Source organism: Photinus pyralis, unplaced genomic scaffold (assembly GCF_008802855.1).
Source record: "Photinus pyralis isolate 1611_PpyrPB1 unplaced genomic scaffold, Ppyr1.3 Ppyr1.4_LG6, whole genome shotgun sequence".
NCBI lineage: Eukaryota > Metazoa > Arthropoda > Insecta > Coleoptera > Lampyridae > Photinus > Photinus pyralis.
The window spans coordinates 7,179,717-7,203,608 of NW_022170663.1; the positions used below are offsets into that span (position 1 = coordinate 7,179,717).

At 34.5% G+C, this 23,892-nt stretch overlaps 1 protein-coding gene across 1 annotated transcript in view; it reads right to left on the minus strand.

The window, feature by feature from the left end:
- The window catches only part of LOC116173536 (triple functional domain protein-like), a 148,475-nt gene that overhangs the window by 116,416 nt on the left and 8,167 nt on the right, over window positions 1–23,892 (minus strand). The window contains exon 2 of the mRNA XM_031491055.1: window positions 6,873–6,917. Within this exon, the coding sequence (XP_031346915.1) occupies window positions 6,873–6,917 (45 nt within the window). The remainder of the gene's footprint in view (window positions 1–6,872; window positions 6,918–23,892) is intronic.

Genomic DNA, 23,892 nt, shown 5'->3' on the forward strand with positions numbered 1-23,892 from the left:
TAGTAAAGGCGAATGTGAAAGAGGCGAGAACATTTGAAGTCAGGGGAAATAAGGTAATAATACCAAAACTAACATACACGGAAAAAGAAGAGGGGGATTATAAGGGGAAAGGAAAAATTATAAGGGGATATACATAAATGACGATTTGACATATAAAATACGAAAGAAGGGTAGAAAGAGAAATTGGAGAGGTTGCGTAGAGGGAAATAAGAAAGGGCAAGACAGTAAGATGGAGATATAGAAAACTAATGGTAGAATATGAAGAATACAGATGGGAGTACCAAAGAAAAAGAACTAGAGGGAACAGAGAGAAGAAGAAAAACGAACTAAAAATGGAGAAGAATATAAACAATATACAATGGAGGCAGGGGAAGAAATGAAGGATTTAAAAAATAAAATAGAAAATATGATAGATAAAATGGAGGAGGAGGGGCTAATATTGGGTGGAGATTTTAATGCCGGAACAGGAATTAAAGGAAAGTGAGAGATGCGAAGAGGAACACAAGATAGAAAATCAACAGAAGGTTTGTAGAATTTTAAACCGAAATATGAACGGAGATCGGGACGGTCAATTCACATACATGGGAGGAATTGTTTACATAATAGTAAATGAAAAATACTGGAGGATATAGATGAATTTAATGTAGGAACAAGGATATAATCGGATCATCAAACGATGGAATCGAGTCTGATTGGGAGGACGAAAAGATCAAAAAAGACGCAAAAACGAAGGGACCGTTAAGGGTATAGAGGGAGACTAGAAGAACCAGTAGAAGAAATAGGAGGGAGTATAAAGGAGGAGTGCAAGAATATAAAGGAGAATATTAAAAAAGTAATAACGTGTAAACAAATAACTGAAGTAGAGGGGAGAGAAAAAAGAAAAGGACTGGTAAAGGATTAACATTATTTTAGTGTGTAACAATGGCACCTCAAAAATTCGGTACAGTTATGAGTATGAAATTCGTCAAATAGTATAAGTGGAAAGATTGTTTGTGCAACGAATTCAATTGAGCAATTGAGATGATGCACCGCCTGAATCTCTTCTCATTCCTTTTTCTTTTCAAACTCTTCCTGGAGCACGAGATTCATTGATAAAACCACTGTATTTATGTCCTCACTCATCCATGGTTCCGTGTAGACTGGACATTTTGACTGGTTCCAATCAACTGGATTCGTATAAGCGTTAATTCACTGGACTCAGTTACTGGAATCCAATCACTGGAGTCCAGCACTGCCTACTTACTAGCCCTAAAAATTGGTACACTTATTTATAAATACACTTCGATTTGACGTACCTATTTATTGTATTTAATTTGTATATATGGGTAGTCTCCTGGGTATTTATAAATATTTATCGTATTTATGGGATTTAAACGTATTTAGGTACTGCAGTTAGAATATTCCGTAAAATATTTTTGAACGCATTTAGGAGTTATTGAATACAAATGTAGTACTTACACAACATGAAGTTCTTTCAGTTTGAAAGTATCGATTTTCGCCATTTTATCGAAGAAGCTTGATGGTAGATAAACTTGGTTATAAACGTAGGTAATTAAAAAGATAATGGGGAAGAGCACGAAATAACCATAGAGTGAAAGTTTCTGTTTAGAATTAAAGTAACATCGCAATTGGTCGTGAAATCTGCTATTGTAGGTATAGGTATAATAAGTGAAAACAGGTGTCCAATTTTCGGAACTTTTGTAGGGTAGGTATCTCCGTAATTGTTCATATACCATCACAAAAGTAATATAAGATGTTATGTGCTGTTTTTGGGTCAAATTTAAAATGGTAAAATCATAATTTGAACATCTTCGCTCGCTTAAGACATACGGGGGAAATAAAAAAATTGTCAATTTCAGGATGACCCTATATTTTCTTAGTTAAAACAGATACAAAAAATGATTATTACAAAAATTTCTTTAAAATGATTGTTCAATCAATAATCGCAAGTTTTTAAAATCAGGTAAAAAAGTTATCGGACCTAAGTAACCTCATTTTTTCAGTGGAATATCTTTTTGTAAATCATATGAAACTTTTTAAAACTTGCTTAAATAATAATAATCATTTAATGTCCTACAGAAATTGCATTCCAATTACAGGAATCACTTGTAATTTTTTAATGTCGTCCCTAGTGTGATATTTTTAGAGAATTTAATATGCTTTTTAGTTGAAAGCTAACATCGTATAATACTTGTTTTGAAAACGGCAGATTATTGAGCAAGTACTTTTGTAATAAACATTTTCCCGTGAAATTGACAATTTTTTATTTTCCTTCGTTATCTCTTAAGCAAGCGAATATTTTTAAATTTTGATAGCGCAATTTTAAGTTTGACCCAAAAAGAGCACATGACGCCTATATTAGAAACTTTTTTGATAGCACTAAAAATTACGAACATGCTCAAGTGTCGAAAAGTGGACAGTATGCATTGTAATTTATTTTTGTGAACGGCTAGACTAGAAATGTTTACACGGAGAAAAATGGATTGTTAAAATCATATAGTAAAAATTATATTGTAATCAGTACGAGAAGCTATTATTAAATCAAACAAACCTTGACACACGCTGTACAATATGAATATGTTTAATCAAAATTATGTGGCTCGCAATTTTGGTGAAGTTTATAGATGAATTCTATACCACTTATAATCATGAGCGATGTTCCAGAGATTTTGAGGGTTGGGCCAATACAATATGGCAGTATAAGTACAACAAAACTGTATTATATTGATTATTATACCTTATTGTTGCAAATATATCATGATTTTTGAACTTATAATTTTATATATTCGAAACCAATATGTGTGTATCCTGATTTTTGGTAAAAAAGGAAGGTTATACACTGCCTTTTTTTGAGCCCCGAAAAAAATTGTCTCAGATCGACCCGGAAAAAAAATTTTCTTATAGAATGTGGCCTGTAGAATCCATAATTTCAAACAGTTCCAAGATTGGGCTACTAGTTCAAAAGTTACAGCCCTTTGAATTTTCTTTCGAAATTGGTTTCTAGTCTATAACTTTTGATTGAGAAGTCTGATCGAAAAAGTACGAATTGTTTTGGATTCTACGCACCAAAATTAATAAGAAAAAGTGTTTTCCCGAGAAATTTTGGTGTAGTCGATTTTTGGTAAAAAAGGAAGGTTATACACTGCCTTTTTTTGAGCCCCGAAAAAAAAATTGTCTCAGATCGACCCGGAAAAAAATTTTCTTATAGAATGTGGCCTGTAGAATCCATAATTTCAAACAGTTCCAAGATTGGGCTACTAGTTCAAAAGTTACAGCCCTTTGAATTTTCTTTCGAAATTGGTTTCTAGTCTATAACTTTTGATTGAGAAGTCTGATCGAAAAAGTACGAATTGTTTTGGATTCTACGCACCAAAATTAATAAGAAAAAGTGTTTTCCCGAGAAATTTTGGTGCAGTCGATTTTTGGCAGGGTGTGTATATTAGTTGCAATAATCTAAGTTACTTATTAATACAAAGCGGAGATGTTAATTCAACTACTCCCGTATTACAAAAGCATGCATATGAGATAGTTGCCGTTGCATACAGTTTTTTTTGGTATGAGTTAAAACAATATATAGGAATACTAGCTATACACTTGCAACAATATGTATATGATAGATTTTATAATTCTTCATAGCCCTACACGTAGTATACTTTTTTCATAGCTATTATTATATTTTTAATTACCTTTAACATACATTTTTCTCCGTGTACAACCTTAAATATTATAATTACCTACTCCAGAATGTATACTTATGAATCTTCAAAAATAATGATTTAAATATTTTATTTAGGGTTATAATGTTATAACTTTTCTTGCTTAATATAATTTCTAAATAGTTTACTTCTTGGTATACGTGGTTTGAGAGGGACCACTCTCTATTAGATTTATTGGATCGTATAGAACTTGTTCCATTGAAACATCCTTCTTCTTAAAAATATCTGTAGATTTAGGGACGTATCCCACCAAGGCGACGCGACAGCGACAGAATGTAGCAACGATGTACAGAAAAATGACAAGAATTTAATGCAAAATTAAGTAGATGCACTGATTGTCTGTCGAGTTCCTTAGCAGCAACAAACCTTCTGATTTTTTTGGTTTCTTGCAATAAAAGGATGCACCTTAAACGGCGCTACCATTCACTGTGAAAAATATTAAAACCAAGAATAATACTCTCTTCGAAAATCAACTTTAATGGGACTTAGTTGTATCTAACCAGGGGCCTATTTAATGAGGTTTATATGTACTTAATGGAATTTATAGGTAATTGAGGAATTTAAGTGTATTAAATGGGATTTATGTTCGTATGTACCGAAAAATTTAAGCGGAGCTTAGCTTAGGCGTAGCTTAAAATCCATGGCAACCATTGTCTCAATAATCGTTGCCATGGATTTTTGAAGCCATAAGAGAACTATTTTATCAGAAATAAGTCAAATTTATGATCCATTGGGTTTGACCATTGAGTAATTAATCACTCAACGGTTTGATATGTCCTTGTACTATAATTGCTCAAATGGTAATTCAGAAACTATAGATGCTTAAATTATCATGGGACGAAGCACTTCATTCAAACGTTTAGATATGAATGGGAACGATTTCGTGATGAATTATTAATTTTTGATTCCCTCAGAATCAGGAGTTTTTCCGATTAAAATTCTTAGCCCTCCTCGGTTAAAATTATGCGGTGCACTGCTCTTAGCCGAAATCCAACAATAAGTGATAAAAAGTTTAAATGTTTAAATATGCAACATATTTATGAACTATCGTTTTAGAATGGATAAGTACGTCTTCTAATTTGTTACAAAATTTTGTGGGAAATAGAGTAGCTGAGATTCAACGATTAATTAATGTTTTGAACATTGGAAACACGTTCCATCTACGGAAAACCCTGCTGATTTTATTTCTACGGGACTTATGTCAAGTTGCTTGATAGAAAATAATATGTGGTGGTGTGGTCCTGATTGGATAAGTTGTTCTGAACAATTGCTGTCCTCTTATATTAATCCTCAACCAGTTGAATTACCAGAATTAAAAAAGATTACGGAAGTTCTTACTGTAAATAAAATTGTAAATTTCTTTCTTTTTGAAAGATTTTCATCAATTGTAAAAATGGTGAGAGTATTTGCTTGTTTACATAGTTTCATAAATAAATGCATAAAAATATATGTAAGGATTATTAATAGGTGGACTTACTTTAGTTGAAATTGAAGATGCTACAAAACACCTTATAAAAATTGTGCAATCCTTCACATTTGCAGAAAAAATCAAACAAGTTGCAATATTTATTTGATAAAATGAGTCCCTTCCTTGATGCTAATGGAATAATTAAACTTGGTGGTCGTATACAACAATCATCAATGCGTTTAATAAAAAGCATCCTATATTGTTTCCTTATAAGCATCCCTTTTAAAGGGACCCTTTACTCTGTTATTATTTCGTCAGGAACATTTACGATTGGTGCATCCAGGACCTCAATTATTGTTAGCAAATATTAGAAATAGGTAGAAATAGCACGTGAATGTGTTACATGCTCTCGATTCAATCCTATTCAGGTTATTCCAATCATGGGAGAATTGCCAAGTGCACTTGTATGTCCATATTCGTCATTTCCTACATGTGGAGTTGATTATGCAGGTCCTTTTACATTAAAAGACAGAAAGGGACGCGGATGTAAGCAATATAAATGTTATGTTTCAGTATTCGTATTGTTTTCTACAAAAGCAATACATTTTGTAGGAGCACGTACTGAACTAGTCAATTTATTAATTAAAATCAGTTATCAATTACAGAGAAAATTGTTAATGAAGGCATAGAATGGAGTTTCATGTTATTCACGAAAGTTTGGCGGTATTTGGGAAGTAGGTATAAAAAGTTTTAAACATTTACAAACAGTCCTTGAAAATGAGTTACTTACTTACGAGGAATTTCACACGGTTTTAACTCAGATAGAGGGTCGTCCTTTAACCACTTTATTTTCTAATTTTTGTGATTTACAACCTCCAACACCTTCTCATTTCCTAATTGGAAAATCAGCAGTGACTCTACCAGATCTAAATGTACAAGACATACAAATATCAAGACTTTCTAGATTTCCATACTTGCAAAAGCTAAACCAGCAATTTTGAAGTCGTTAGTCGACTGAATATATAACAGGGTTACAGTTGCGTAATAAATGGAACAAGAAAAATGAAATTTCCATTAAAATTGGTGATATGGTGGTAACCTTCTAAATGGTTTCTTGGAAGAAAGTACGAGTTGTGAGTGTTCATACTAAACGTGGTATTTTAAAAAGTGTTTAGAAATTCACGGAATTTCAACCCCGGCAGGACGTTAAATATTATGTAAAATTATATGCTTTGGTTTTTAGTATCGAATGTTTTCTAATTACTAAACAAACAGAATTAAAAAATGTTAGCTGGGTTTCATTCCCAATTTATTACCAAGGTGTTTGAGTAATTGTATTCTTAGTTTTAGTAACCTCATGTCTTGGACGTTAACTGTAATATGATTCAGTTATAATATAGAAAACGGGTAAATGAAACGAAAACAAAAACTGGATTTACATGGAATCTCCATCCTTCGGGATTTAGTCGACCGCGTGAACTGTAGGCAGCAAATATGATAACACCAAAAGCTTACCAACGATGCCGTCGCCAGCATAAAATTAATTTAAAGTTAATGAACAAGTATATGGCAGAGTGTCGCTGTCGAGTACTGAAGAGAAATTTATTGCCGCCCGTCATACTTCACGTTGAAGTAAAGTGGTAAACGAATTTCATAATAATTTATAGTTCGCGTAACTTAGTTTAAGCAATTTGGTTTAAGTAAACACGTCAGCGGAACATTTAGAGCACAAAAAGTAGGGAACTTACCGAAGCCGTCGGATAAACTGGGAAATTTTGATGTGTGTCACTTACCTGAAACAAAACAGAGCTTTAGTTAATAAATTTTGTGGTAGATCCAAAGGATGTATGGAGGTAGCACCTCCCCACATGATCACGATTAGCTGTCAGGTTACAATCAAGTAATACAATAAGTAGATATTACATTCGCACTGCTACACGGATAAAGGATTATTATCAGCTTTGCAAAATTCAATGTTTGAAGTAATATGATGAGAGCGAAAGCTTCAGACTACTCGAAATAATTGGAAAGTCAAACTTTCTCAAGAGATATACTACAGTTTAAACACCATATAAGCGAAATTGAAACTAACAAGAGTTCAAGCTGTAAATGTTTAATCAACAAAGGCAGATCGCAGGAAAATCGAGCGCTTTTCTTTGCAGAAAATTCATTACAATTTCTCAAAAGTATATGTAATTGTGCGTCTGTATTGCTATTATTAATGAAGTGGGTTCGTCACCAGCACAGTGTTCTTTGGGTTGTTTATTTTTCTGATATTAAATTTGACTCTATGAATATTTTCGGAAATTTTCAATTTGACTAAAAATTGTCAATCTTTATAAAATTTCATAATACATTTCAAACATTTTTAATCAACTCTGATATTAACAACCAAGAATGCGTTTTGGCTGTTGTTTTAAGAAATAATTCACATTGATACGAGGGGTCGATTTTACATTTCCGGACTGGGTTTTCATTTTTCATTAGTCAAAATTGCCATTTCTGGGACTCTCAGGGAATTTTGCTGATTGATTATATGATTATAATGGTAGTACGGTAACGGGAGAGTTTTAAGCAAATCTGATGCATCGCCTTAGAGATGCCATTAAAGTGAAGAGACGGGGAAAACTCAATCGACAAACAATGATGCACCAGAAGCTGCTGTAGCTGATTGTGGCTTCGAAAAAATTCGAATCATCCGTCTTATAGTCCAGATCTAGCACCCAGTTACTATTTTTTGTTTCTGAATCTCAAAAAAACACTAATTGTCCGTACTAATAGTCGTGTGTTGATCCGAGATCGAAGTAATTCTCAGATTGACAAGTGGCGTTTTCTATCGAAAACGAGAATTAATCTTCGATCTCGGATCAATACGGTCATTAGGGAGACAAAATTTAGGGGCAATGGGGAACTGTTGAGGGCCATGTTGTTGCTCTAGTCTTTTGTTTTCATACCTAGTCCGAAAATATAAAAACGACCCCTCGTATACTGATGTACTAGATGTACAAAATGCAAGCAATGATATGAGACCTTAGATTTGAAATATAAAAGTAAAAGATTACGGAGCTCCCAATTAGGGAACCACAGGGTTGATATAGCCAACATTTTTTGAACGTAGACATTTTTTCGACGTATCATTCATTTGTCTACCCTCCGTACGAGTGGTGTGTGCTAAAATTTCAAACCCCCAGTGAGAAAGACAAATAAAAAAAGTAAAGGGGAGGACATTTATGGTGGTTGTGCAGACATTTTCGTTCAAGTTGATCTGCGCATTTTAAAAGGCACCAAGTAAACAACTTTTTAGCACATTTTTCATCACGGATATAAGTAATAGTGCGTCATCTCCGAGATCCGTCTGTCTTAAGTTTGATATCTCAGCAATGAAAGTTAGTAAAAAGCCGTGGATTTTTAATTTATATAAAGAGTGTGTTTTTTCCTCTTTCACTGTGGAGATCTCAGATTTTTGCCTTGAAGTGTACAATGTACTTCATCTGACGATAATTCCATGGCCAATTGCGATTGAAACCAAATTCATTCACTTTGAAAGGGAAAATTGATCAGCATAAAATTATTCACAACTTTGCCTATTTAAGAGACGTTGGTTCTCTTACGCTTTACGAGATCCCCATAGAGAAAGTGAAAGAAACTCACCCTGTATATATTGTTGGGCTATGCCCATGTTTTATTTGGCTTCAGCACCTTTAATAACGATGGGTCCCCTGTATGTGGGAATTTAAATTTTCTTTAAGCGTTAAATATTAGTTGTCATTTGAGATTAAACACAACGTGAATCATATCATTTAAATTATAAGTTATTGTTGATTTCATTCAGAATTTTTTTAGGTGCAATTTTGTTTAAATAAGCGCCTTTTAATTTGACTATTTTATTGTCCGGATAGAATTGCGTGAAATGTTTTGTTGATAAAAGCGTTATGGATGCGTGAGCTAATTAAGTTTGTAGACAGGCGGGTTTCGCCCCAATAAGGAAACACAGATATTATATTCGACGACGCAGTAATTTTAATAAGTTGAAAAGAAAGGGAAATTGTTTTAAATTGAAGAGATGGACGTTAATTGTTGGTTGTTTGGTGGTGGAAATAGTCGTTGCCTTGTTGATGGCGGAGACTTTTGGTGTATCGCACTCAGCCGTTTTTGCTGTAAGACTTCTAGTTTTGATGATAACCAAAAGTGCTCTAAGTGATTTTCTCTAATACTTCCGTCATTCAAAGTGAATATTTCAGTCAAGTTAAACGAAAGCGTGTAGTATGCTTACGGAAAAGATATTCGGAGTGTTGTCGTTCGGGCGTTTATCGCCTATGTGAAAAATACGATACATGAGATACATCCATCCATGAAATATTTCGAAGTGCGAAAAGTGCCTTTAAATTACCGATACAGTAATTTTTCTCTCGATAGAAACAAATGCAAATGCGATAGAAAAGATCATGAAACACGACATGAAACATATAGCCAAACCGACATCATGAGAAATACTTATCAATGGAACAAAGTGAAAAAACAGTTTAGTAAATAGCGATGAGAAACATGTTGAAGGGGCGGATGAAGCCTTTTCAAAAATGAAAGAAAACGCCAGAAGTAAAAAACAACGAATAAAAGTAACAGCAAATACAACGGTTAACTTCAAAAACGCATTTCAGATTTATTGGCTCAATACTGAATGACTGAAAAGCTAATCATGTAACGTGAAATGGAAACGTTCTCATTATTAACCGAGTTATTAACGCAACCCACGAAAGTGGAGCGCTTATGTCCGTAAGTCCATCGCTCCGCGTCACAGCTCACTCCCTAGACCTCGTATGGAGTTCGGGTTCTCGCTATATTAAAAGATTCGGGATGTGCAACTATCAAAAATTAACTTTTCTGTCCGTCTGCCTATGCGAGTGGGTGGAGCTGGCAGTATCCACGTAGTGATGGTTCTGGTTTACTTCTTTTTATTAGAATCAAGTAAACTTCAAGTTCTGTACCTACTCTACATTATTGACAGGCGTCCAAACCAGAGTCTTCCGAGGGGTTTTTTAAGTGACAAAGATTTCCTTCATTCCCTAAGATTTGCCACCATTTCCCTTAATTTCCCCAACATTTCTAGCATTTCGCTTAAATTTCCTCAAATTTATACAAAATTTCTCCGAATTAACGCGAGATGAGTAACGTTACTTCCCCATCGAAACCTTGTACTCGTATTTCCTTAAAATTTCCTCTAGATTTCCTCGGAATTTCGTCTTATTTCCTCAAAATATCCTAATATTTCACTAGAATATCCTCATTCTTTTGAAATTTCCTTCTATTTCCTTGAAAGTTTCTATATGAGGGACAAGAATTTCCCTCGTGATCAACCCCTCGGAGTCTTCTTTATGAAACTCTTATCTTTAAAAAATACTTTGTTCTTCTAATACACTTCGTGATACTATTCCCACAAAATTGGGATTGCACTTCCAAGACACTTTCATTAGATCTGAAGTGCACTTCATTCTACTCCACCTGCATATACGTACAGGATGTCTTTAAACATTTTTAATGAACCATATTTATCCTATTAGAGATATCAAGAAATACAATCGTTTCGGTAGAAAAGGAAGGAAACTCGCAAGTATACTATTAGCTGTTACCTCCCACTTCAAAATTTCAAATTGTAAAGAAATCCACGTAGAGCTATATAACGCGAGTACGCGTTTTATGCTGCTCACTCTCGGTGGATTAACCCCCTAAACCCAAATTTGAATGAACTTCTTCCCTACGTCATGATTTGCTTGCCAAATCACGAGTAAATGTAAGAAAGCCATTAGGTATTTTACATAAATTACACATTTTTTTGAAATGAATTATGAACGTCTCATTCAAATGTGTCTTGTATGCTTTATGGTATATCAATGTAAAGGACCAATGATGATGAGATACGGGGTGGTACAGATTCCAGTACAGATTGGTTTCTCCTGCATTCTACCCGGTTTTAAGTATATTTTGGTATCTATAATTAAAAAAGATATAGTCCTCTGACATGATAAAATCAACACTGGTATATACAGCTCCGTGAGACTAGACCAAGGAGGCAATTTTGGAAAAGTATATGGATCTCGGTATGGATCTTTAATTTGTACAAATTATTGAATCGCTTCGATTCGCATGTTCACTATGGAATGAATATTTTGCGGTTTTCAGTTGTTTCCTCGGGTTTTTCAGTAACTTTTAATAGGGCCCGAATATTCACATTTTCTAAATGGAATCAGCACACAAAACTGCAAAATGTACCCGACTCTTATCTTCAAAAACAGATGTATTTGCCCTGTATATTGTAGAAATTCAAAATGTTCTCTCCACTAATTACCGACAAATTCCTGTGAAAAGCATACACTTTATGAATACTTTGTTGCATCCCAATTTTTGACGTGCAGGTTTCCTCATCGACATGTTTATACCACGAGGAGCAACAAAATATGATTTTTAAGGGAATTGAACCAAGTTAAACTTTCATTTCCTTTATTACACCCTATGGAAAATCTGGTACATTGCGAAAAATTGTTGGTAATAAAGATATTATAAAAAGTAATCGATTCCGTATGCACGATATAGTCTGATACCTTGACGAATCTATATTTAACGTGGAAAAATGCGATTGATCGACCCATAAATTTAACATTTTACGAGTACTCAATTTAATAAATCACACTTCTGAAAATACGCGGAACGAAAATTTCAGTCGAACTAATTTACTAATAGCCCAACGTTTATTTTCTTAATGCGTAAGTAAATTTTCCAAAATTTTAGTTGAGAAGAAGCAGCCTTCGTTATTCTTCGCTGTCCAAATCATCTCAAGAAAGGGTTGAGTACATAAAAAGTTTTAGAGATTATAAACAGTCTCGTGCGGCATTTAACACTTCGTCTACGAAGACATGATGAAATCGAATACCTTAAGAGGCTGTAAACACGAGATTTAATATCGGATGTAAGGCGATTATGAGAGTGGTTTGTGGTTTTCCTTTCGGTAATGCTATACAGTGCGTAGTTTTGTTAACATTAAAAGGGTAATATAAAGAGTATAATAACCAGAGTCGTTTGGCTCGGCTGTCTTCTCAAAAGTCGCGCCTGGAAGGAGCTTGGAGTGTCGATGGTATGCTGTCTCGTGAGAACCGGATGAGTTTTGGCAACCGACCCCTGTCGAAACCATGGCAAGGAGATTTTTCGTTTCGATTTTTGCTGTTTGGGAATCACCCCCGTTGCACTTCCACTTGAATTGGCCATACCGCTATTATAAGTAATTTCTCACTTGTAAAAATACCCGTAGTTAAACACGCACGTTACAATGTTAGATGGAAACTGGAAGTGGTCATAATTACCACGGCGGTTTTACCGAAACAAATCACAGTGGTACCTAACACTGTTTAGGAAATCGAATTTTAATTAATTAGTAGAGAAGTAGCACCAAATTAAAGCTTTCGAAACAATGCACGAGTTGAATGCAATTTGACATCAATAAGTCAGCAAGAATTTTCATAATAAACTACACGTTAGCAAGGCAAGTTTAAAATTTCCATGTTTCCTGTTATTTAAAACGTTTATAGCACCACACTTAGCATCACTTGAATTAATGACAGAATTTTTCGATTTGCGAATACGCACTGAAATTAGCAATACTGGGGTTAGTGTTTCCCTTTTTTCGGTATTTAAAAAAGAAATGACGACGGTCGGTTTCGATCCCGGCTGCGAACTGAAACTTGCTGAAGCACCGGACGGCCCGGGAGAGGAAAGCGCCGGCCCGGAGTATGCCGGATCACCGTAACGTATGAGCGGAGACAGATAAGTATTATCAATTTAATGAAGGCAAATTGATGCTACTGAATCGCACTGTTACATCTTATCACGAGTCGCGCTTTCTCCCCATTTAAAATTAGTTGGAATTCTAAACCGAAATAACAAAACCTTTGATACCGAAATTGGCGAATTCTAATTACACAATGTAAATTGACAAATATTGGCGCCGAACCTACTCTCCCTCCGCAACCGATATATAAATATAGGCACGCCGCGAGCAATTTCGGCAGATATAGCAATCAACCTCGTCAAAAATCCAATAAGATTGCGAACATGTTATCATGAAATATTTATTCGGGCGTCCGAATAAATGATCCGAAAGTAATCACTTCCGATAATGTTGGAAGTCTTATTCTGTTACATCAAGAGTTAAAACGAGCTCACCCACGCGAAGGTCCTTTGCGAATTTTAAATGATAAGACGAGAAAATAGTGAATATTCCGAAAAGGAAACTGCTTCAAAGCGCCACTGCGTGAGCGTTACAATGAGGCATTGGAAAATGAAGTTTCGGCAAGAATAAGACGGTTAATGCGAATCGGATAAACCTATTTACGTTCAGGCGTTGAATTTTTTGACATTTTCTTACACCCTCCACAAGAAGCCGTTCGCCATATTATGCTCCCTTGTGTAGGATCGAATTGAAAATACTGCTAATTTGTGCGCCTTTAGTTTCCAAAATTTCTATCAAAACTAGAAACGTATTAATGATCCTCATACATAACTTGTGCCTTTTTTGGCCGATGTATGTGTGAAAAAATTTAAATTGCCATCTAACTTAATGCTCCACCCCCTATTTCTTGGGTCATTGTGCTGTTTCGCAACTATAATATAATTTTACCCAGCTTATTGCACTGTACGATCTGATTTTGTACAATAGTTCCCTTGTTTGTACAATGTAAATGCCAAATTTTCAATAGAAAGTTGATAGTTAAGCGGTGGACCGGGAAAATTTTGATTTTCTCAAAGTGAAGACGCACAATACTATACCATTCGCTTATGTGCATATTATAGGCCAGTCAACATCGGCAATAAATCAACAAAACATGATGTATCTTTTGAGTTTTACCACCCGCACGTCAGTAAGGGAGGTATTGCACTGGAAAAAAAATCGAACAAAATCTCGATTATGTCGATCGGCCAGTTTGTCTATACTGGATTTTTGACTAAACCGCTGAACCAATTGGAACCAAATTTGATATTCTTAGACATAAAAAGGATGAATCGCGTAAGCGCACGTGTGGAGGTGGTATCTCATATCTGTGTTAGCCACAGCAATTTTGCTAGTATGATCTTTGAACCCATTAGGGTAGTATACGTGTACCCAAGTTTGCGACTCTCTAAAACTTGTGGAAAAAGTGTAGCACACGCAAAACCGTAAAATTTTCGGAATTTTTCAGTGTTTGCTCTCTTCTTCTCGGAGACCACAATCGTAGGATTGGTTGGATGCAGTCCTCCACCCTTTCCTATCCTGCGCTAATCTCTTCATTTCTACTGCTTTTTTTTTGTTTAAAACGAGTATTTTTTGTTTAAAGTAGTTTTTTACATGATTTTAAAGTTTGTTAAAGTTTAAAACTGTTTAATATCCATTTCAAAAGTGCTTTTTTCTATTTCGGTGTCACAATGATGATTTTGTACAACTGTTTTCGGCCGAAAACAGTTGTACAAAGACAGTGATTATAGTCGTTTTTTTTTTTGGTAACTCATCTCTTAAGTTGGCAGTTACTAGTTAGTACAAGTAGGTACTTCGTTGGGTACTTCCATGTTTGAACTTCAAAATGTCAGTCTTACTACGCTGCCAACCTAAAACTTAACGGCATAAAAAGTGTTCCCAACATAAAACATGTTAGTTCTAATGTTCCCTATAGTTTCTGATAATGATTTTTTTAATTAAATTAAAGCACCGAAATAGAAAAAATAGTATGAAAAACGCGTGTTACAATGCTTTATTGTAATACTCCTATCTTGCGGACACTCGTGGCTACGCTTCGCGTCGCCACTCGTGCCACAAGATAATCGTATTACAATAGGTCGCATTGTAACACTTATCTTTCAATATACTATTTTAATGTTTAATTATTTTTGATAGTTTTACAATTTTGAAAAGCGATCACCACAAGTACTCCTTGAATTATTTGGTCGAAATTAAATTAATATTTGAAAAGTTGTCCATTTCAGTGGGACAATAGAACAATAAATTAATAAAACGACGCGTTAAAGTAATAGGGATAACAAATACCTAACGAACGATATATTTCATATTTGATATTGATACACCGTTTACCATACTGGCTTACTGGTCTTACATTTACGCTTGACCTATTACGGCCCCTGCGTCGCAACAAATTACCTAAATTGTATTTATTATTTAATTTATCATAAACCACTCCAGACTGATTGTATGAAAAAAAATTAAAATAACTGATTACAGTTAGGTAGTTTATTTCATTGTGTAAAACCCCTTATTCTGCAGTCGTATGGGGTGGCGGCCGCGTCGCGTTCTTTGCAATGCAAATCGATAAGGTGTTTACCTGATTGTTTCTGATTGACGCCTGGGTGGTTTAAATTTCAATTTCAACTATACATACTAATAGGTTTATTTTGCAAGAACCCCCCCCCCCTCCTATTTGGATAAGGGGCCAGAAAAAAGGGCGGAACAATTCCTGCCGAGATCTTTAACTAGAATCCCATGAAAGATTTTTTTCTGAATGTTTAAAAACTGAATTTTGTATTCTTTATTTTCATGTTCAAAAAAACCCATATATGTAGTAATGTAGTACCAAATTTTGTTGAGATTAAAATCTTTTCCGCGCCCCCGTTTAGGGAGACATCATGTCGGGATAGCAATTTTTAAATTTTTTTTTACAAAAGCAGACAGACAAAGCAGTACCAATATAAAGGCACAAGTTCGGTTTGAGGAAAAAATGAAAGAAGAAACGCAAATTTTGAAATTTTTTGGCTCTTTCTGTTTAGAAATTCTCTTAAAAACGTACTTAAAACAGTCTTTATTTTTTAGAAACCGATTTCCTAGGACTAGTCTTTCTAGAGACGTTTGTAGCAATTTTTTTGCGAACGTTTTCATTAACCTTCTAGAGCATCTTCTCAGAATCATCTTTGGAAAATTTTTCGAAACTTTCTAATAGGTTTCCTAGAAATTTTTTTGAAAGTCTTCTCTGTCTGTCTGATATACTCTTTCTTGCCGAAGAAGAATATTCTTGTTGCTAACTTTCTAAACTCAAAATCACCTTACGAGTTTTCCTCGAAATCATCTCACGAGTTTTCCTCGAAATCTATACCTAAGAAACATTTCAGTAATCTTTTTAGGAAATTTGTTGGACACGTTTTCGCGGGTTTCCATGGAAATGTTCTTAAATAAATTCTTAGGAAACTTATTACGTGCAAATTATACGCACTTATAAGAGTTCTGCAAATCTAGGAAATCAAGAAAATCTTCCTCGAAACGTACGTAGAAAAGGTCTGAAGAAATTGTTCTTTTTTAAACCTGGGAATGCAGCTCGGGTATATTGTTTTAGACCGCAATATTTGAAGGATCTTATACATTTGTCTGCCTGCGACTCTGGAATGGAGCATTATCTTCTTTTTTCTCCGGAAAAATCAATGAGAACTTGTGCCTTATCTTGTACGGAGCTTGTTTATGCTCTCTAGGAAAGAAAAGCGGTGGCATAAAATCAATTTCGGCGATTACTGCAAAAGAAGCTTAACTTTTATAGTTGTGACGAACCCACCTTTCACCAATTTAGGTTGATTACAAAACTTAGTTGTGAGGGGTCTATACAACCCCAAGAATGAAGGAAAACTGATTTTGAACATTGTCTTTAAAAACGCCTTCATCAACTCGCGTTAATCGGGTCATTATTAGTACCTACAGAGCAATTAGACGCAAACCTGAACGTCCATTCTCTCCAGCTCCAAATTGTTCGTTTACCACAGTTCTCGTAATCGTTCTTATGATTTTGCGACTGTCTGAAATTGCCTCAAGTTCTATACCGACACGTTTCATATTTTTTAAAGAGTCCCTCTTTATACAGGGTGTTACATATAAGTATGTAAAAACAATTGGGTGGTAGAGAGAATCAAAACAAGCACTATCGCAAATAAACCTAAGGTCCAACGTGTTTCGTTTGGGAGCCATCCTCAAAAAAGTGGTGAAATTTGCATTTCATTTTTAATTTTTATTCTCAGTAACCATAAGAGGTACAATGACAGGTGAAACGTCTTAGTTTTTGGGGCATGCCCTTTCCGATTTTGAGAAATTTTTTTTTAATAACGAGAGGGCACATCCCTAAGTAGGGGTGTGAAAAATCAAAATTTTCAACTAACTACATGTGAAATTAGGTGACCTTGTTTGAATAGAGGTTGTAAAAAACTGTTCGACAATTTTCTCCATTTTTGTTGTCCGACCAAGAATTGCGGTGGAATTTTTTTTTCGAATTTTAAATTTTGAGATTCGTGATTTTCATGTTCAAAAACCCTTAGATACTCGTCGAAATCAAAATGATTGTTCGCGCCCTCATTTATGGGTGCGCCCTTTCGCGGTAGAATTTTGAAAAAAAAATTGCAAAATCGTGAAGAGTGTACCCTAAAACCCATTCAAAGACGTGCTATCGGTATTTGTAACTGTTATAGTTGCTGAGAAAATAAGAAGAAATGCAAATTTCACCAAATAACAGACCAGCAGGTTGGGTGAAATTCAACACTTTATTTTCTGTTTATCGCAATCGATTTCAGCCAATTTAGGCCATCATCAGGCGTAGTTAAAAATATTTGTGAATGTATATATAGTGTAACATTTAATTGATTTTATAATTACCGTCATATGATAAGAAGATGGATAAAATCAGTTAAATGTTACATTATACATATATACATTCACAAATATTTTTAGCTACGCCTGATGATGGCCTAAATTGGCCGAAATCGATTGCGATAAACAGAAAATAAAGTGTTGAATTTCACGCAACCTGCTGGTCTTTTATTTCAAATAATGAAATTCAAATTAGAAGAGTGTGGCGCAGTTCAGTTGAAGCTGGACTGTGGTGCTAGGGTCCCTGGTTCGAATCCGAGTTCGGGCATGGATATTTGTAAATGTATAGTGGGTTGGGTTGGTAGAGCAGCCTTGGCTGAAACCCCGCCCACTCAAAAATAAAGGCAAAATAAATAAATAAATAAAATAAAAAATTTCACCACTTTTGAGGGTGGCTCCTAAACGAAACACGTTGGACCCTCGGTTTATTTGGAAAAAAAGTGCATGATTTGATCCTCTCTACCACCCATTTTTTACATACTTATATGTAACACTACACTCTGTATAATGCGGATGTTTGTTTAAAATTTTGTGTTTAACATCCTATCCTGTACAAGTGTACAGTGAACTTCTGCGTATTTCCTCAGATTTTTTCCACATTTTTTAGTAGAAGAAATATGTAGCTGGAGTTGCTCACAGTACATGATACGTAACAAAGATTTTTTTAAAATTATTTCTTAATTTATCGTGATAACAATGACTGTTTTTCGGATTTTGAGGTTTGTCAAAGTGCGTTTTTTATTTCCTAAAGTATTCTTCTCATTTTCTCACCTATTTCCCAAATTTCTTACACATTCCCTGTATGATTATGTATAATTATCGCATTCATATTGGTTGTCGAGAGGTTGCTCGCGGTACTTTTAAGGGTCAAAGATTTTTCGTTACCACCTAAAAATTGAAACTAGTTCTAATTTTTCTATATTCCTCTTGAAATGCTATCATGAACTACACTTAAACTCATTAATTATTCAATTCCTTCCAAATGTAATTTAAATTCTCTAAAGGCCTTGATCCCTCCTTTTTCACTTCTTATTCTAGAACTTATATTTCAATCTTTCTGAACTACCGTTAAAAATATAAAGTAATGGTTTGCTGTTGAAGACAAATTTACTAATAAATTCCTTTTGAATTCCTTAAGTGCTTCTTACACCCTCACTTTTGAATCTTCCGGAATTCCTCCCAATTTTATAATTCATTTAGGTATCTAGAATTTGCATCTCTTTTACTCTTAAATTACTCATCAAGAACTGTTAAATTCTATAATGCTTCCAGGTTTTTATTTGCACCTAATATATCAAAGTCCTTTTACATTCTTTGTGAATTGACCAATAGTCCCTTTTCAGTTCATTTTGAATTCATAAAATCTTCCATCTCTACCATCCGCTTGAATTCTTTTTGAACTCCATTTGGATTCTGATTAAGTTAATGCAAAAATTTCTCTTTCACTTTCAACTTCCAATGAGTTGCTATTTACATAAATTCCTATTGATCTTCACCAAAATTCTTCTTGAAATGCTGAATACTCTTGAATTCGGATGAAATTAGCTTAGAATTCTGCTTGAACTTCCGATTTCGTTTTAAAGTTAATTGAATTTCTATTAAAAACTTCCAAAAAAACAAATATCTAAGAACGAAATCAAGTGATGCTTAGGTAATGAGGCGCAAACTTCGTTGCACCGGTGCATAATGGACGATTGCAGAATCGTTTCATTAATTGCAAACCATCAACAAGCAGCATTATTGATCTTTTTATTATGATAGGCTTGTTATTTTGCGATTCCTCCAGAATGTTTTATTTCTATTTTAGGATGAATCGTTTAGATAAGCGTTGATAAATGGTCGTCAAACAACAGCCAGTCCAAAAACATTATACTAAACCAGATTGTTAGCGAGCATAAATAAAAGATCCAACAAAATCCAATTTATATTTGAGCTATACGAAAATGACCTTATATGGCGAGGATTATTACCGGGGGAAAAATAGCAAAAATACCTACTTTGGAGGCTACGACAAAATTATCCGTCAAATTAGTTCTGTACTTCCAACTTTTCTCTGTACGGTTTTCCTCGGTAAGTTTCTCGGTTGGCACGTTAAAAGGATGCCCAGGGGAACTATGACACAATCGAAAACGAAATAAACGTAGACACGAGAAAACTAAAAAAACACGCAATTTCTCGAGACCTATCCTTTCGTGTTTCTTACCACGTCACGAACGTTTTGCTTCTTTAAGTACACTTATAAATTATCAAGGATCGGGGTAATCCATAAACTCTGGAAGACATTTTTATGTACTTATTGCAATCAGTACAATGCTGCAGCTTGTACAGTGAACAGAAATTCGAATGAAAAATTATTTTTGTACACGGATAAAAAGCAAAAGGGTGAAATCAGAGAAACTGCACGAACGGGGCTTTTACCAATTATGTTCATTTACTTTGTTTGTGATTAAAATATTTGTAATTGCGGTTTTAATTTAGAACACACAATGAAATCCTCATTTTTAACAAAAGAGGGACTATTGAAAATTTCCTCTCTATCCTTGTGCTTTGTATCCGTCGGACGTAATAACATTTTTCTTTTTGCTGTCACGCCTAATAACATTGGGTACGGGCTCACTAATGAAAAATTACCTTTATTTTCTACAATGAAATTTATTTTCGTTGAAGTAAAATCTCACGTGATCGCTGCATTCTCTCATACGTTTTTATGGCTGCCCGAACTTGAGAGAATAAATTACAGTTTGACAACAGCGATTACCACCCTCTAAAAAGACCTCGATCTATACACAAATCGTCGATTGAATTTTAAATTATTTGCTGCGAATTCAAATGAAAACCTTTAGTCAGATTATGCGTATATTATATATCAATTACGTTAAAATAAGAGGTGCGTCTGTCTTTGAAAAAACTCGCAGATTATCATTTAACATACGAGGGGTAGTTTTAAACTATGCATTATGAAAACAAAAGACTAGAGCAACCACAAAATCTTATTTTTTAATAGTTCCCATGCTTTTGAATACAGGTATACTTACCCCCGTTTTCAATAACATTTTTAATCCAGTATAAAAATATTCATTTGGTTTTTCCAAAATGAGCCTCAACAGGTGCTATAAGTTCGTCATTGTTTCTTTGTGAATTTTTTGAGATTCGAGAAGAAAAAATAGTGGCTGGGTGCTAGATCTGGATTATAAGGCGGATGTTCAATTTCTACGAAGCCACAATCATCGAAATATAGAAGCTTTTGAAAGTGTGGACTTGTGCACTGGTGCAATGCCGTGGAGCAACAAGACACCTTGCGTCAGTTTTCCGCGTCTCTTTATTTTAAGGTAAAGCAGATTTGGAATATTGTTAGACCTTTCGAAGGTCTATGACCTAGTCGACCATGACGTATTGCTGGAAAAGCTGTTAAGGGATGGTGCTCATAATTGGATTGCGTCATTTTTGCAATCAGAAGGTTCTTGTACAAGGAGAAGGGAGGTAGAGGTAAGGAAATCAACTATATTATCATGGGAATCGCACAAGGAAGAGTAATTGGATCACTGCTATTCATTCTTTTGTTGAACGACATTGATTTAGTCTTACCGGACGGTAATTCGTTAATTACGCAGACGACTCCAACATTATAATATTAGCAGAGCAAATTGACAACATGAAGTTAAGTAGTAGTAAAGTGTTCGGTGACATAAGGCCCTATTTTAGTGCTAACAAACTCCTAACCTAAGACAAATCTGTTAACCGTTTATATACTTCAATGTCAACGCGTACAGAGTGGTTTAAATTCGTGGATCACCGTAACGGTGAGAGATATACGGTGTGGGTTAAATGGGGGCATAGTTGCCACTTTATTGAATAAAAAAATTCATTTGAAATTTTTCAAAAATCTTGACAATAAATATCCCGATAAAATGAAAATGAAGTAGAAATTTCGTTTTCATTTTCCCTGGCTTAAACGATCGTAAATGGTCGATGCCCTTTAGCCCCCTTCCCTTTTATGGGCATTTGTTTCGGAGAATCTGAATCTATATCATCAGATTGTAAGCTACAGGATACTACTTTCTTACTTCTTATGCGCGCCAGATTGGATTTTTACGAAATGAAGTAGAGGACAATAAAAAGAGAAATAGTGGCGTATCACACACACTGTACTTCTGTTTTTTGGTAGCCCATCAGTCCCCCAATTTATTAAAAAAAGTTTTTAAATAAATTCAAAAATTCAAAATTTATTTCTTTTTGTATTTGAACGTTCTAATCTTTAAAAACCGTTTTAATTCTTTATGAATTTTTTTGAAACACTTGAATCTTTTTTTAATATCATCCCTGATGTCTAGAGCTGAAAAGAGAATTTAGCATGCTGTCTATATACACATTTCCGATAGTTTAATAACAAAGAAATGATAGGCTCTAAAAATCGAAAAGTGCTACTTTTGCCCATAGGTCAAAAACAAAAGACTGTAGGACACAAAAATACATCAAAACTGCGAGATCAATTTTTTTGGAATGATTTAAAGAGTAATTTATATAGGACCTATAAATAACGACCAAAATTGGTCACCCCACACAGACAACAAAATTTATACACAAACGTGAAGTTGTCCAATTTTAATAATTCCGAATACTAAGTACCTTTCTTTATATTTGAGCATGCATCATATTAAGCAATTTTGCATTATGTGCTCATGTTTTGAAAAAAAGTGACAATTTAATTTTGTGTGGGGATATCAATGTAGACTATAATTCGAACAGTGTTAAAAAACTATTATTGTGTGATATATTTGATTCTTTTAATTTAAGTGTTTCTTTCTGTCCTTCTTGCAACTAGAACTTACACTAATTGTAACAATCGCACTAGTTCTTCGGCTATTGATTATATAGTGACAAATCTTACTACCTATAAGGTTAAAAATGTTAACCCGAACATTGCCGACCATTTAGCCCAAATAATCGAGTTCAATGTAAATACCTCGAGAGATAAGCAAAACAGAGCCGTCCAAACAACACTTTTCTCAAAAGAAATTAAATATTATAAAAAACCACTTAATAGAAGAAACTTGGAATAAACTGTATAGTCACTCCAATGCAGATGAAGCATTGGAGTCATTTATACATATTTTACAGACGAATATTAACAAATTCTGCTTCTTTGTTTCAACAAATAAAGCCCACAAACAGAATAAAAATCCATGGTTTTGTGAAACATTAAAACTTGAGAGAGATAAACTAAATAATCTGTATTGGGTGGCTAAACAGTTAAATGACCCTAACTGCTATGCTGTTTACAAAAAGCGCAAAAAAGAATTCAACCACAATATTAGTTGGTATAAAAAACGCTATTTTTCGAAACAAATAGAGTCAGCTAACAATACGACCAAAAAAGTTTGGAGTATTGTAAACTCTCAATTAAATTGTAATAAGAAAAACACCACTAATGAAATCTGTCTTGACATTAAAGGAGAGGAAATCAGTCACCCGAAAACGGTTGCTGATTTCATTGGAAAGTTTTTTGCAAACGTTGCCAAAAATTAAACTTAACCAACATTTTCAAAAGCCATCCGTAAAGTGCACGACAGGTATCCATGTCCAAAATTCTATAGTCTTCGATCCTATCTCGCCGGAGGAAATAGTACATTACATTAACAATCTTAAAATGTCGAATTCGATGGGCTCTGATAAGATCTCGACTAAAATTCTGAAGCATATTGCAACCACAGTAGCACATCCGTTAAGCTTCATTTTTAATTTGGCAATAAATACTGGTTGTTTTCCAAATGCCCTCAAGTTGGCTATCGTCATTCCCTTATTTAAAAAAGGAGATAAAGTAAACGTTGAAAATTATAGGCCAATTAGCCTCTTAAGTACCCTCTCAAAATTATTAGAAAAAATAATTGTGTTTAGAATTCGAAATTTTTTGTCGAAATATAAATTACTCACTGACTGCCAATTTGGTTTTCGCCGTCATTTTTCAACTGAAGATGCAACTACGCATTTTATGCAAGCCGTTTACAATGAAATGAACGCCGGTAACCTTGTTGTGGGATTGTTTCTTGATCTACAGAGAGCGTTTGATACTGTCAGCCCCAGTTTTCTAAAAGACAAATTATCAGCTTTGGGCATTCGCG